The sequence below is a fragment of the Oryzias melastigma genome, linkage group LG2, assembly GCF_002922805.2.
Source record: "Oryzias melastigma strain HK-1 linkage group LG2, ASM292280v2, whole genome shotgun sequence".
Lineage (NCBI taxonomy): Eukaryota > Metazoa > Chordata > Actinopteri > Beloniformes > Adrianichthyidae > Oryzias > Oryzias melastigma.
The window spans coordinates 3,736,255-3,752,117 of record NC_050513.1 but is presented as its reverse complement, the minus strand read 5'-3'; the positions used below and the strand labels follow the sequence as shown (position 1 = coordinate 3,752,117).

The 15,863-nt window shown below is 38.6% G+C and overlaps 2 protein-coding genes across 3 annotated transcripts in view; both read left to right on the top strand.

The window, feature by feature from the left end:
• Nucleotides 1–3,002: 3,002 nt before the first annotated feature.
• Nucleotides 3,003–11,062, top strand: calhm3 (calcium homeostasis modulator 3). 2 transcript variants are annotated; one of them, XM_036215375.1, is made up of 6 exons: nt 3,003–3,119; nt 3,440–3,752; nt 7,216–7,343; nt 7,426–7,553; nt 8,678–8,855; nt 8,941–9,119. In XM_036215375.1, the coding sequence occupies exons 2-6, from the start codon at nt 3,466–3,468 to the stop codon at nt 8,979–8,981; spliced, it is 762 nt and encodes a 253-aa protein (XP_036071268.1). In that variant the 5' UTR covers nt 3,003–3,119; nt 3,440–3,465; the 3' UTR covers nt 8,982–9,119. The 2 variants fall into 2 exon arrangements, with proteins under 2 accessions (XP_036071268.1, XP_024150327.1); XM_024294559.2 differs by having other exon boundaries at nt 8,678–11,062.
• Nucleotides 11,063–13,087: 2,025 nt separating this feature from the next.
• The window catches only part of LOC112159937 (condensin-2 complex subunit D3), a gene marked incomplete in the record, with an annotated part of 30,109 nt that continues 27,333 nt past the window's right edge, over nt 13,088–15,863 (top strand). Inside the window, 1 exon segment of the mRNA XM_024294199.2 lies at nt 13,088–13,200. Within this exon segment, the coding sequence (XP_024149967.2) occupies nt 13,149–13,200 (52 nt within the window).

The following is a 15,863-nucleotide window of genomic DNA, read 5'->3' as shown; positions in this document are numbered from 1 at the left end:
CGGGTCTTTCTTTCAAAACAGCGACACTTTACCGCTGCAGCTGAGGTCTGTAACGCCTTCCGGCTTCATGCCGTGTTCCATATCACCGCGACAACAAACCGCATCACGGATGATCAAATAGTCCGCTTTTTTGTGAAAAAATGAGCTAAACCAAAGAAATTACAAGAATAAAGTACTAAATATTGATTAAATGTTTATTTATTTTGTAAAGACCATGGTATAAGCGGGATAATACCCTCCGAAGAGTGCATTATGAGAAATTAACGCACTTCACGGAGGCAACCGTCCTCCGCTTCGCGTCTGACGGTTTAGGCCTCCGCGTCGTGCGTTAATTTCTCATAACGCACACTTCGTCGGGTATTATCCCTTACTTATTCCTTTCTTTAAAAAGATCTGCTGTACATTCACCAAACTGTTAGTTAATTATAGTCAATTACATTAAAATCTTGAAAGAAACCTCAGAGTTAGTTGATAGAGAAAAACTTCAGCCGTCTGAATAATCTGTACTTGAATATTTGGGAATATGGAACCACATGGAGTTCTGCTGTAACAACAAAGCTTTTAACCATTTCATTTAAAATGTGCCGACCATTGCTTCAAAATCTAAAGTATTAATACCACCGGGCTGCACGGTGGCGCAGTGGTTAGCGCTCTTGCCTCACAGCGAGAAGGCCCCGGTTCAACGCCCGGCTGGGGGATTTGGGACCTTTCTGTGTGGAGTTTGCATGTTCTCCCCGTGCATGCGTGGGTTTTCACCGGGGACTCCGGCTTCCTCCCACCGTCCAAAAACATGCTTCATAGGTTCATTGGTGACTCTAAATTGCCCCTAGGTGTGAATGTGAGAGTGGATGTGTGTGTGATTGAGGCCCTGAGACAGACTGGAGACCTGTCCAGGGTGTACCCCGCCTTCGCCCATCAGCAGCCGGGTTAGGCTCCAGCACCCCCGCGACCCCGGAAGGGAAGAAGTGGAAAATACCACCATGTTCTCACTCTTTACCAACTGTCATCGCTTAATGTAGTGTGTTTTATTTTACCACAGGAATTGGGAAATAATTGAATTGGCTTCCTTGATATTCCGAGGAGATATGTGCATTGAATGACAAGGATATAGTTTTCGTGAATACATTTCTACCAAAATGGTTAAATCCCTAGTTAACCAGCGACTCAGTTTTTTTTCATATCTATTAATCAGTGAGCAATATCGATTTCTTCTCTTTAGATATTAACACGCCCGAACACTTCACTTCACTTCACTAACAACCTTAATAGACTCTACAACTTGTTGCTGGAAAGAATTGGAAGAATTTCACATTTCCTAATGTTTAGTGTTGGGCCTGATGCCTAGGAAAAGAACTGAATTAGAGTTTCACCAACCATTGCCACTTTTATCCACTATCTGTTTTATTGTTTGTTCCCAAAATAATAATCCAGACATTAGAGCTCTTTTTCAGAAAGATATTGTTACTTTGCCACGTGTTATTCATTATTGGAAACAATTTATAGATGTCTTGGAAAAGGTCTGGCTTTTACTTAATCACTATCACTATTTCCAATAAGATTAAAGAAATTTCTTATAAGATTTTACACAGATTTTACCCCACAACTAATTTTAAAAGGATTTAAACCCAACATTGACACATTATGTACCTTTTCCAAGTGTTCTCAAGAAACAGTCTATTTTGGCCCCTTTTTTTCATTCTTTCTGGCAAATCTTCAGTCATTTCTTTTGTTCCAGGTTTGCCCTCTCTTTTTCTTTACTTTGGAAGCATGTGCCGTTTGGCTTCCACCAGCATAAGAATTTTCTGTTTCAATTTTTAATCAGTTTATTCATTTTACTTGTTAAATTTTACATCCACAAATGCATTTTTTCTAACATAAATTTTATTTTTTTCTGGTGGAGGCCAAACTATGTTTTGAATCAACCAATTCCTCAAAAAAAACCAAAAGGTTGTGAAATGTCTTATTTGTTCTCTATATAAAATGTGAACTGTATTTTTTTCATCCTGCTTTTATGTATTCACTGTATGACATCTTTTCCTTTGTTTCTACCACAGGCATTTTGTTATCATTTGACTGCAGTCAATGTGAAGATACCATCTTCTCTTCTCCAGAACCTGAACTAGACACTAGGAACAGATGAGGGTTTAGTGCATGTGCAGCAGAGCTGTTGATGGAAAGAAGATCATTCATTCAAACAGAGTCTGTCCAAGACAGTTTGATTGATTTAAAAGGAGAAATACTCAGAAATGGAAAAACAAAATGATTTCTTATTACATTTGTTCTCTTTCAGAAGAAAAATGACACACAGACAAAAACTCTAAAAACAGGATCTTCATCAGAGGAGGACTTTAAATAAATGAAGTTGAAGTGCATCTATAACACAAACAAATGCAGAAACTGTCCTGCTTAGACCATGTGAGCCATCCTGACACCATTTATCCCCAAATTTAGATGTAGTTTTTACAGACACTTTCATCCAGAAAGACAGAACAGTAGCTACACAAAGAATTGTAATATAGCTATGTAGTGCTGGAAAATATGGAGAAAATTGTATGTTATGATATAAATTATTTTATTTCTCAATAACGATACATATCAAGATATATTAAAATAAAGTATATATTAAGTTATTCTCTGAAAAAATGGATAAAGATGGCATTACTTTTCTCTGACTTTATTTTTTCTAGTAACATGTAACTGAATAGTTACAAATAAGAAAGACGTTTTTTAAAGTGCACAACAGTTTTAAGTTTCTTAGTAGGAAATGCATTTTTGCAAAAAAGTTCAGCAATAAATATAAACAAATAAAAACGATTGATGAGAAATGGCGGGATACTTTTCTATCGCCCAGCAGTATACCCATGTGAAGACTGACTCTTACATGAGCAGTCCATCAGCTGGGGATACTGTTTAGGAACAATAGCGTTGCAGGTCGCTCCGCCTCCTCTTACCTGCCGTGTGTTCAGCAGACTGGGTGTGTCCACGCTGCTCTGACACCTGCTCAGGTGTTTTCATGTTCTCTCTTCTCCAGGATCACTGCTGTGTGTTCTCTGGAACTATAAATACAAACGCTCAGAGGGAAGCCTAATCGCACCTTTGTTTTTTACTTTTCATCTCAGGTCAGTGAAACATGGAACTCTTTGTTTACTCCTTTAGCAAAAGGTAGACTATTTGAATGTACTACTAGTATATCAGTACTATTAAGGAGGCAGTGTACTTAAGGTTTATATGCTATCAATATATTGTAAGCTTAAAATTTTCCAATTAAGTCTATAGAAGTATACTTCCTACACTCTAAGAACATGCTACATAGTAGACTTGCTATACTTATACTCAAGTAAAGTTAATTAAATAAACTTCAAGTGTACTACTTTTAGGTAAGGACAGTAAAACACAAACCAATTCTTTGAAAAGCTTTGTTTATGTCAATCCATCCCAGAGTGAACCCCAGCGTGACTCAGAGTCATGGACCGTCTGAAGCTGGTCCTGCAGTACTTCCAGTCAAACTCTGAGTCCATCTCCAATGGGATCTGCATCATCCTGGCTCTGGTCAGCGTCAAGCTCTACACCAGTTTTGACTTTAACTGCCCGTGCCTCCCACAGTACAACAAACTCTATTCCCTCGGAGTGATGATTGTTCCGCCTATCATTTTCTTCTTTTTGGGAGTGCTGGTCAATCGGCATACGGGGGTCATGATGGATGAGTGGATGAGGCCTGCAGGAAACAGACCAAAGAATCCTGCTGTTGTCAAGTAAGAGTTTCAACAAAGGTCTTTTTGTGCAAACGTGAACCAAAAGGATTCGCAACAGTGGATTTTAAGAATGCAGCTGAATCAGATCCTTACAGTACGTAGGAGTCACAGCTGTTTTATCTCACTGTGAAGCTGTCAGGCTGGTCCTTATCTGTCATCATCCACGGACGGTAGTGAACAGGCCAGGTATGCCGGTATTGTTCTTGTACTAGGCCCCAGCAGCTGAAGAGGATGTGAGAGTGACATGCCCCCTGGGAAGCTTAGAGCCAATCCTTAACCAATAAGATTCACTCTCTGAGTCTCTCCTGCCTTTTCTTTGAACCTTTGAGACAGCTCTGGCTCCCACAACAATTACATGTTCTAGTGGAATTTTTCTGATGATGGATGACATCAAATAAATTAAGCTCAAAATTACATTTTTAAGTGTTTCTTTACTCATGCTGTTGTGAATCAGGAACATGTAAAAATGCAGTTGGGAAAAGATCGTATATGTGGCATAAGAAATACACTGGGAGGACCGTAAGCTTCATGCTCCCAGCTCTCAGCGATGGTGGTGGGGGGGGGGGGCTAAAACTCACAGGTGAATTTCTAATGAACTTCTGCTGCTCTGCAGAAACTATGTCCTCAAGAACAACACCGCTTTTTGATGTTGGCTAAAAACGGCATCATTGTGATTAAAAGACCACTGAGAAGAAAAATAAAATCAATCGAATAGATCAAAAGATCACTGGAGTGAGTTGAAATATTAAAAAAAACTTAAGAACGTATTTGAATGATGTGCAGAAAAAAAGTATTTATCTCCTTCAATCAAACAAGAAATCTGTCTCTCCCAGGATGCACTTTAACTAGATTTATTGAGTATGTGTTTATTTGTGCACGTTAATTTTTAATCATATTAATTTCACTGTGTAAGTTGCATTTTTTGCACAGTTTGGCTGCAGGTGTGTCTTGTGCTCAGATGTGACCATAGACATATATTATTGCACTGGACATATCAAGGTGTTGATGTCACCCATAGAAAGCGCCTTGAGCTGGTCACCGTGGTTTCCTGTTCGTCTGCCGTCATTTTGAAACCCGTCGACAGTGACTGATCACGTTTTTAGAGGAACTACTGTCGGCAAGCATGAGGGAGCTTGTTTACCGTCCACACCCCTTCCATGGAAAGTGGTTCTGGAGAATCTGTCAATCAAACATTGGAGGCGGGGCCAGCAGGCACCACATGCTTTTATTGGGGCATTTGATTGGTCAGTTTATACCTTGAATAACTTTCAAAAGAGCAAAAACATGTTTAAACTAAATTACGATTATAAAGAATATGTCAGAGCAAGAATGCTTACTCAATACAAATAAAATGACTGAGAAATAACTGTTTCTCTATAGAAGTTTATAGGACTTTGGCCTTCCTGGAACCAGCAGGTGCTTCCTGTTTGGTTCATGAGAGGGGAGGGGTTGGTACGTCCAGTGATTATACAGTCAGTGAGTGTGACATATGTTTGATTAAAAATAATAGCAACAACCACTAGAGGGCACTGTAGGTGTGTGTTTGTGTGCGCTAGTATTTGCTACTGATAGCAGCGCAGAAGAAGAAGCGTCGCTCAGTCTGACGCCGGGCTTGACAGAGTTGTTCTAAATGATCACAGAGGATGAAGAATTCAATGGAGTTGAAGTGACATAAATAGTTTAATTGACTTGTTGATCATGTTCTTTGTGTCACGGCTATCTTATTACTTGTTCCTGTTTCATTAATAGATCTACTAGATTCCTCCTATGTTTCATGAAGCCAAATTAGTACCAATGTGTTACGGTTGTGAATGTGGATATATTCAGTGTATTATTCTTACCTATTCTATATACATTTCTCTCAAAAGTGCAACTAAAATATGATTCTTTTCCTCTCTATCATGCTTTTTTTGTGGCTGTTGTGACTTATACTCCAAAGTGACTTATAGGCTAAAAAATATGATACTCAAAATGCAGCTTTTTAATGCACTGAAAACTATGGCTCATTTCTGGGGAGGGTGTTCCCTCTTGTCTGTGAAGACACTGCAGGATGCTCTAAACCAAAGGTGATCAGACTCAATCGCACAGGGGGCCAAAATCCCAAACAAACAATAGGTCACAGGCTGAACAGGAGAAACACTTATTCAACACATAGAAAACTAAATTGTTAAAAGTAACTTTTTAAACATAAATATGAGTCAAAAGAGACAGGAATATTATTCCAGAATAAATTAATTTAAACCTTAACTTAAACTAAATCAAATAACTTTTCACTGGAAGTTACTCCAAAAAGAGCTGCACGGTGGCGCAGTGGTTAGCGCTCTCGCCTCACAGCGAGAAGGCCCCGGTTCAACGCCCGGCTGGGACCTTTCTGTGTGGAGTTTGCATGTTCTCCCCGTGCATGTTTGGGTTTTGGGACTCCGGCTTCCTCCCACCGTCCAAAAACATGCTTCATAGGTTAGTTGGTGACTCTAAATTGCCCCTAGGTATGAATGTGAGAGTGGATGTGTGTGTGATTGAGGCCCTGAGACAGACTGGAGACCTGTCCAGGGTGAACCCCGCCTTCGCCCTTCAGTAGCCGGGATAGGCTCCGGCACCCCCGCAACCCCGAAAGGGAAGAAGCGGTCTGGAAGATGAATGAATGAGTTACTTCAAAAATATTTGGAGTTTTCCTAATTTTGTGCAACACCAACAGCAAAAAACACCCCATGAACTTTTCTAAATGTATAAACAAATGACCGATTGTTTGTTTATTAGTGAACCAAAAAGTGCAGCTGTTTTACTGTCAAAGCTATTTTTGGTCATAAATTTTGAATCAAATCCGCCCACTCCAGCAGGAAATCACCTATTCTGGCAACACTGGCGTTCAGCAAGGCAGCTGACGTGCTGCATGATGGGATTTGTAATTAATTTTGTAGTGATGGTCACAGACACATTGGGCCTGCTGTCGGAGCTGGCACTAGAGAGAATTATGGGATATCGTTCCCTCTGCCTGTCAGGGCGGATCAGGGTTTAATTGTGTGTTTTGTCAATGTGTTCTGTTGTCTGGCTGTTTTACTCTGGTATTAGTTATTTGTCTGGTCATGTTAATGTCTGTTTGGAGTGAGAGGAAAGGAGAGGATGATGACACCCTTGTGATGTGAAAGCCTAAAGTATTTCTATTGGATCTCTCAGCCTCCATATTTGTTGTGATGGTTCAAAATGGTCACAAAATAACATCAGACTGGTAATAATATCAATTTTTAATTATCAATAGGGCCAGAACTGGCCCCGACCCTTGACTTTGACACGTATCTAATGACATTTACATGTTAAATTCACGAGTTGGAAGGAATCCCACAACAATGAAATATTCCAAGAAATGCTGCTAGATTTTAGCTTTTGACTCAATCAGAACTGGAGAATGAATGAATCTGACTGCTGCTGTTTCTGTGACTTCCATTTGTTGAACGTCTTCCTACAGATATCTGTTCTCCGCCATGATTCAGAGGGCACTGCTGGCACCAATGGTGTGGATCTTGGTCACTTTGTTGGATGGAAAAATCTTCATCTGTGCTTTCAGTGTGAGTGTGGACCCTGCACTTTTCTCAGGTATTTAAAACACGCCGAGCACACAACTTTAGGCTAATTTACACCGTTACTTAAGTTGTGACTTTGATGTGTCTTTTGTTAGGAGCACCAAACAACACTGGGCTGGATATGATCAAAATTATGGCTAAAGTGCCCTGCAAAGAGGATGTTATTTTCAGGAACAGCTCTTTCCGTAAAGCTGTCTCTCGTTATGTTCGGTGCTATTCACAGGTAAGTTCTTTTAGCTTTAACATGAGATGTTGTCGGCGATGCTTAAATAACACACACTTTAACACACTGTAACTTTTGAATCAATAACACGATAGTTCCAGAGAAAAGAGGTACAAGCCGCTTTTCTCTGCTTCAGAATCTGCTGCTTGAATGATCGTGTTAATGATTGAAAAGTTATGGTAAGTAGAAGAACTTTAACAATGACATCTCATGTGTTAAAGGGCTAAGTTATGTAAATGTATAATTTCCTCTGCGTTTGGTCCTTTTTTGTAGATTTATTGGCCTTCGGTGTCATTTACACACAACCCTAATGCTACATTCCCACCTGACTCGTATGGTCTAGAGATCACTTCCAATGAAACGTTTATGCGTCTCTACGCAAGTTTAAGTCAGTTTCAGGCTCTACGTACAAAGCAGGCAGCGATTGACCTTGTGTCAAAGGTTAAACCAGTTGACCAGTCAGGGACTCAGATTTGGTGGTGATGTATGGATTGCGTCCTTACACGGAAGAACCAAGTTTAAAAAGTGTTCATGAAGGAGAAAATATTAATTGCGGATTGTGTCTGCCTGGAAACATATGACACCAAGTCTTTCATAGAGCTGTGAAAGAAAAAGCCTGGAGCAAGATTCATGAGAATTGTACAGCTTTGACATTCCACACTAAGCCTCTTCCAACTGTACAGTAGGTCTGTGCACTAGTATTGGGTAGCAATAGTTCAGTGTGAACACCATATGCTGAAAGCATGTTTCATTAATAGAACCCCTCTTCTTCTTGAACACGCCCCACATGCCCAGTGTGTACACATTTGACCAATCAGATGGAGCCCTTTTATGTTAGACGCCCAGCTCTTATGTAGACGTGGGTCATTTGGAGGTTAAATTATGTTGACTTTTATTTGAACAAAACACTTGCAGGTAAATGGACATAATGTTTTAATATGTTTCTTGTTCATGTATCGCAAGTCAAGTTGTAATCGCAATATTGATCACTAATATCACACGTCACAAGTTTTCCTTGTTTTGTGCAGCCCTACTCCACACATATGAAAACATATTTCCTCCTGAGCCAACCTGTCTTTGCATGACATTGGCTCAGTGTTGCTGTCCTTCTTTGTCCTGCCTAGGCAGTGGGTTGGTCCATCCTCCTGTTCCTTATCTTAATGGGAGCGCTGGGACGGCTGGTGAAGCCCTGCTTTGATGACCACGCCAAGTTCCTGCAGACCCGCTACTGGAGCAATTATCTGGATGTGGAGCAGCGGCTCTTTGATGAAACCTGTGTTTTGCACGCTCGGGACTTTGCCCGTAAGTGTGTAGTGCAGTTTTTCGAGGACATGCGGGAGGACACCATACTTCATCTCCCACATCCTCCCTTCATTCCTGTCCTTAGAGAAGACTGGGAGGATGAGGAAGAGAGACTCCACGGCATAACCAAGCAAGAACAGGTGGACCAGCTTCTTGACAAGTGGTACTACAGTAAACCTGAACTGGATGTGACCAGGTTTGCCTATAAACCACAACCTTGTGTTACCTGGGAGGACCATGAAGGGAGGACTTTGTACTCTGATCTTTAGACATGACACCAGACTCAACAAGTCCTTTTTGTCTTTAAGCATTGTATGGAAACATGAGAGTGTCTGCTGAGCTGACAGACTGCTGTTGACGGCTGAAGATGGAGCTAGTCCACTTAGTCTCAGTAAAAGTACCTTCAGGTCTTATTTTACTGTCAAGTTTAGTAATGAAAGTCCTGGGTCATCTTTGGCACCAAATGAGACTATTTTATCCAACATTTTATGTATTTAAATACTTGATTGTTTTGACCTGGTTGTTTGAACAGTGATGAAAGTGAATGAATGCAATGGTAGGAGGGCGGGTCAGCCAGAAGACAGAAAAGCCTTTGATGACATTCTTCCTGTTCATGACTTTACTCTGTTTTCATTCATCAAAACATGGACAGTTTTGGCTTTATGAGAAACTAATTATTGCAGGAAAAGATTGAACCAAATCCCATTCTTTGGTGGTAGAAATGAGTTAGACTGCATCTTCTTTACCTTTATTTTCTCAGAGTTGTGCTCTGAGAGTACTTTGACTTTTAAAGTCAACTTGTGATATTTAAATACTATCATGTAAAAGTGTAATATTGAGTTAATCTCCTACAATAACGAAAAAAACATTAAAGACAATGTAATAGGGACATTAGCATAATTTGATTATTACGTCTCTGTATTTCAAAAAAAAAAATAATTTTCTTAGGATATTGTTGTGCTTAATCTACATACATTTGTTGCTGTGTATATGTTTAAGCACCACTTTATAAACGTCCCAAGACTCTGAATGTAAAAAGCGCATTGGACCCTCTGAACAATCCCACCCAACAAAATGTAGGCAGTGGTGTCATTGAGTGTTTGTCTCCTGCAGTTTGGAGGCGACCCCTCTCCTCCTTTAGCTGCTGTTCCTGAGGTGGTTTGGACCCTCTGAACTTCTTTCTACGCATCACTGTTCTCCTGGATGAGAGATTTTCCTGAGCTTTACTCATTAACTCACTAGATAACTCTTCAGGATCCTGAACTCTGGTTTGGAGTTCCTGAAGAGTTGCCCTCAGGTTGGTGTTGGTCTCAGTCAGGAGGTCGATCTTTTGCTGCTGTTTTTTGCAATGATCCTCCAGGGGGTTTTTGGTCCTGGAGTTAATTGCTGATGTGTTGCAAGTCCCTTTCCAGCTTATTGGAGAGTTTGGAAGCTGACTTTCATTGCCTTCATTTCTGTAGGGTTTGGGGCTGGGTTTAGTCGTGTTTCTGTTTTATCTTTGTTTTCACATCCTCTTGTTTCAGGTGTGTTGATTCCTTTCCTTTTCCACCTGGTTCTTTTGGTCTCCTAATGGGTGCACCTGTGTTTGATTGTATGGTTTCAGTTTAAAAGCTGCGTGTTCGCCTCCACTTGTTGCCAGATTGTCTTATGTGCCGTCTCGAGTACCACGAGCCTTCCAGCCTCTTAAAGACTTAACAAAAGAAAGAAAAAGGAATAAACAATATTCTTCTGCGAACAACCTGCTTCTGCGTTTGTGTCCACACCTAGATCCTGACAATTTCAGTCCAGTAGAAGCGTCTCTAAGATTCTTCTCGAAGGTACTTGACAAGAATGCACAGCTTCAAATGTGCAACAAGAAACTATTTTTTCTGGGTCCTATGTAGTAACTTTAGATCAAATGGCTTCATGACATGTGTTCAGTGGCTAATTTGATCAGATATTAGTGCAAACATCTCTCCACCAGCATCATCTTTTATGATGTTGGTGATGTGTCCGGGTCATGCTTTAATCCTGTTACTGTTTAGAATGTCTCTGCCCCACAGCAGAGAATGGAGTCTTCTTCATCTCCCAAAGATATTTTCCCTTTTAAGTTTTTTACAACACTTTTATTTGATTCTTTTCCATTAATTAATTGTAGAGTTGATAAATGTCTCTTACATCTGGTGTGGTCTCCTGCCTTTTGCATGAGCCAGCACTCGGTAGGCCGAGCTTGGTGGATACATCTCCACCTGATAACTACAGACCAACCCCATGTCACAGGGATTGTTTGAATATTAGGGTGTGGATTGGTGAGTTTTGCATGAAGGTTTTTCAAACACTCAGGCACACAAATCAATGACTTCATTCAAATCTAATTCTGAACAAATGCAGAGAGAATAGACAGGGAGTGTAGATTAGCCACATCCACTAAAGCCTCCACCTTCATTCTGGGACATGCTGTTCTTTTTGTCCTCTTCATGTTATCTTTTCCTATATGTATTTGATACTTTCTACTCTCTCTATGTCCGGTTGGATTTGCTCTATTTCTACCTTTCCAGAATCAGAATCATTCATTATCATTACAATTGTACATTGTAATGAGATTTGAACTTGTATTGTTCTGCTTAGTATTCTTGCCTTCTTGGTGGTAAAATGTTTATTGTTGCAGCTGCTTTTAGATGCCAGCGTATTAGTCTTTCATTAAAATACTGCGGGGATCAAGTTCATTTTTTTTTTTTTTTTTATAAAACCTGACATATGAGAGACTCATTCCATCCACATAGCATTACATGTCAGATTCATATCTGAAATATTCAATCCCCCCCAAAATATTTACTGTTGGTAGTTTTTTTAAAGAGGATCACAACATTTTAATGTTACAGTATTTTTTGAAGGCTGCCAAGTTGTGGAGTTTCTCAATAATTATAGAAAAATCTTGAAACTTCATGGCTTGATTTCTGAAAGGTTTGTAGCCTATGATCATATCCAACCAGTGAGAATCAAATTAAGGCAAAAAGATTTAAAATGTCATCAAAACATCCTGGAATGATACCATACAACAAATTAAACTATAATTTGGTAGAATTTGTATCCTTTAAATATATACCCTCAGTAAAAAGTGGTCTATTTAATTGGCTGTTCCAGGGAGGAGAGTGGTTCTGACTCGCAAACAAAAAATGAAGTACTCGCGGATTTCATCTTGTAAAATAAAAACAATTTATTTTCAAAATGATTCTGTGGTTGGCTTCCTGTAACAAAAAACGGTCAGTGTCTTTGTTGTTCTGTTTGCTATTTCTTTCGATTATGAAAAAACCTTTTCCTCCTCATCTTCCTGACTTCCAAGTCAAGTTAAATGGGCTCACCTTGCTACATGTGGGTGCCAATTGTGGTGAGGAGCAAATTAAATCCAAATATAAATAACTACACATAGATAGTCTTATTTCTTCATCATTTCTTCCAAAATAAAACTAAAATCGTATTTATCCTCAAAAGTAAATCTATATGGCTCTAACACCATAGCATCTATGTAAAAAGTGAGGCGCTTGAAGTTTACTTTTTGTATAGGCTACTACCTATATTGTAAACTTATTATGTTCCAATTTGGTCTGAAGAAGGATTTAGTAAGTATACTTTGTACACCACTGTCCAAGGTGTTCTTGCTAAATACTCAAGTATACTGTTAAAATAAAATGTACTATTTGTGTACTATTTTCTAAGGGTAAACTGGCCAGTTATACTCAGCTACTTCAAACAGTTTTCAAGAATATTAAGATTTATTTTAGAAGCAATTTAAAAGTACCTTTACAAGTAATTCACTTTAATTCTTACTTTGTGGCGCAGACGTACATGTTTTCAGCCCCCTGACCCCATCTTCTCAGAACCAAACATGCCGCCCTTTGGTCAAGGCAAGGTAGTACCATGCTTTGCCGAGAGGCGGCAGTATGGGACCGTCAGTCATACCCATAGACTTAATATATAATGGTCACACCATACTATCTATGGGTCATACCAGCTGCTGACAAAATGCGTGATCCACCAGTTTCCCTTTAAACGGATTAAAAACCACGACCATTTCCGTAATTCGTGTCCTGCGTTTCCTACTTTCAGCGCTTGTAAAATGTAAAATAGAAAATAGATGTGGAAGAAAGTTGAGTTTGGTCAGAACGAGGAGAATAAATTCGCATTGACTGACTGGATGCACTCCAAACCCGTAGATGGCGATAGTGATCAAAGGTTTCATCATCAGAAGAAAGTCTGTACAGGCGCATGCGTATAAAGACAACGTTTCGGGCGGGCTAATTTAAAACAAACAAGATGGATGTTATCGGTGCTCTTCAGTTCCTCAAATTAAACAAAATTCCTGAAGGTAAAGTGTGTATTCCGCATGTTCAAATTACGTTTGTAAAGTCACGCAGTAATGATTGTGGGCGGTTTTTGATACGGCTGTAACGTTGTCCACTGGAGTTTTTGTATCAGCCTGACATGAATCGTAGTCTCAGTCTTAAACTGACATAAAAAAAATCAATCACCTTGTAATGTAGATGTTTGTGTGCATTCAATGTTTTGTAGTTCGTGTTACTCTAAAGACCTCGTTAGTTAGCACAATGATGCTAATCTTTCTGACATGAAACCGTGAAGCAGGTTTCTGTGTAGCATTATACCGGGAGAGGACACTACAGAGATGAGTTCTTCACTGTTTCAGACTGATGTTCTTGTTTTAGGACAGAGGTCTGCAACCCTAAACACGACGAGAGCCATTTGCTCTAGTTTCTCACAGACTAAAACCCAACGAGAGTCACAAAGTCTCACTTACCGTTAAGAAATGATCAATATTGTTTCTTTATGACAATTAAACATGATAAATGTAACTTAAAAATTGCAATAACAAAATTACAACCATGTTTATATGTATATAACAGTTGTAGCTTCTTTTAGTTTTGACAGCAGCACACTCTAGTTCATTTCAAAATAAAACCCACCGTGTCAAAAATCTCCTGTTGCAGCAGCTTTACTTCAATTAAAAATCCAATGCAGCCAAACATGATGTTTTAAGGATTTTGGTCTGCCACCATTATTTTTTTCCCTTTTAACTCTCAGATATAAACAACATTTTAGTTAAATCTATTAATATAAAAAAACTCGAACCATTTAGAACAAGTTGAGCTTGCTATTGTCATAAATGTACAAAACACATAACTCTAAATCATTTTCAATCATTTGAAACTGCATTTGTTCAAAGCTTTGGCCACTTTGGTGTAATTTACCAAAAGAAAACCATGTTTAGAGTCTTTTATTTGACTGACGGTAAATTAAAACACAAATTCAAGGAATATTTCTACAGAATTTCAGACAGTAAATTCAACTTTTTTTTCTGCTTAGTGGTTTGACATATAAAAAAATTAAGCACAAATGACAAAACTTAAATAACAAACTTTTCTGGACTGAGATGTTTGAGGTCTTTCCAGGGATCTGCTGTAGCCACTCCTCCAGTTTGGAGGTTACAGCCCCATTACCGGGCAAGTATACCACAACAATGGTGAACGTGGTAAATGGTCACAAGATCACAACTTGAGATTGGAATATATATAAATATATATATATATATATATATATATATATATTCTCCTCTGACATCAACAAGGCATTTCTGTTCACAGAACTGCTGCTCTCTAGATATTTTCTCTTTTCCTGACCATTCTCTGTAAATCCTAGAGATGTTTTTATGGTTTTGGGTGAAAATCCCAGTAGATCATCAGTTTCTGAAATTCTTAGACCAGCCTGACTATCATCAACAACCACTCCACATTCACTTCACTCACTTTTCTTCTCCATTCTGATGATTGGTTTGAACTGCAGCAGATCATCTTGATCATCTCTACACGACTAGATGCATTGAGTTGCTGCCATGTGATTGGCTGATCAGAAATTTGTGTTAATGAGCAGCAGAACAAACGGGCCTAATAAAGTGGCCAGTGAGTGTATGTTTTAATTAGGGTTGGGAATCACAACTTACCTCACAATATGATGCGATACACAATACATGCCTCACGATATCGATAATATCGCGATACTGCGATAATTGATAAAAATCTTTTCTAATAACTCACAATATATAGAAGAACACATTTTTTGGGAAAATATATCCCCATTTATTTTTTAGCTTTAACTCAGTCATAATAAACAACTTGTCTTATTTTATGCAACAAATAATAAGACACTTTTGTGCAAATCTGTGATACTATGTCTTTGATAAGCATTGACACCAGTTGAATTGGAATTATCTGTAAAATTCAGTGTTGACAATAGTAAACACGAACAGCAGTGCCACGACTTAGTGCAGAATTGTTGTAAACAACAGAACAAAAATTTAATAATTCAAGTAGTTACCAGACATAATGGTGCACACAACAACCAGTCTTGCAAGGCGCGCCCCCTATCTACCTCCAAAGGAACATCTCACCAAAGGATGATGAATATACCATGTTACAGCCTCTTCAAACGAAAATACAAGATCGATACTTGGTGAGAACCCATCAAGAATCCATTGCAGGACTAAATATTGTGATATATCGTAATATCAATATTTTGGCATACCTCTAATTTTAATAAGAATGCACTGAATTGTCAATTATATGTGGATACAACACAGATATGGAGTCTGGAAAGAGCTAAAATGAAATAAATATATACACCATTAAATAAATAAATAAATGTGTCAATTATTTAAAAGTGGCACTAAATAAATAAATAAATAAATGTTGAAATAAATTTGGCAATAAAATATTAAAATGGAACATTTAAACATTTAATGACATATTTATTTATTTCATTGTCCCGTGTAGGTTAAAAGAGCCAAATTGAAATAAATAAATTTAATATGAAATACATAAATAAATGTGTCATTAATTATTTAAAAGTCGCAATAAATAAATAAAAGTTTAAATAAATAAATAAATGTTGAAATAAATGTGGCATTAAAAAATGCCACGAGGGGGCCCAAGCCAGGGTCTCATTGTGTCAGTCCCAAGC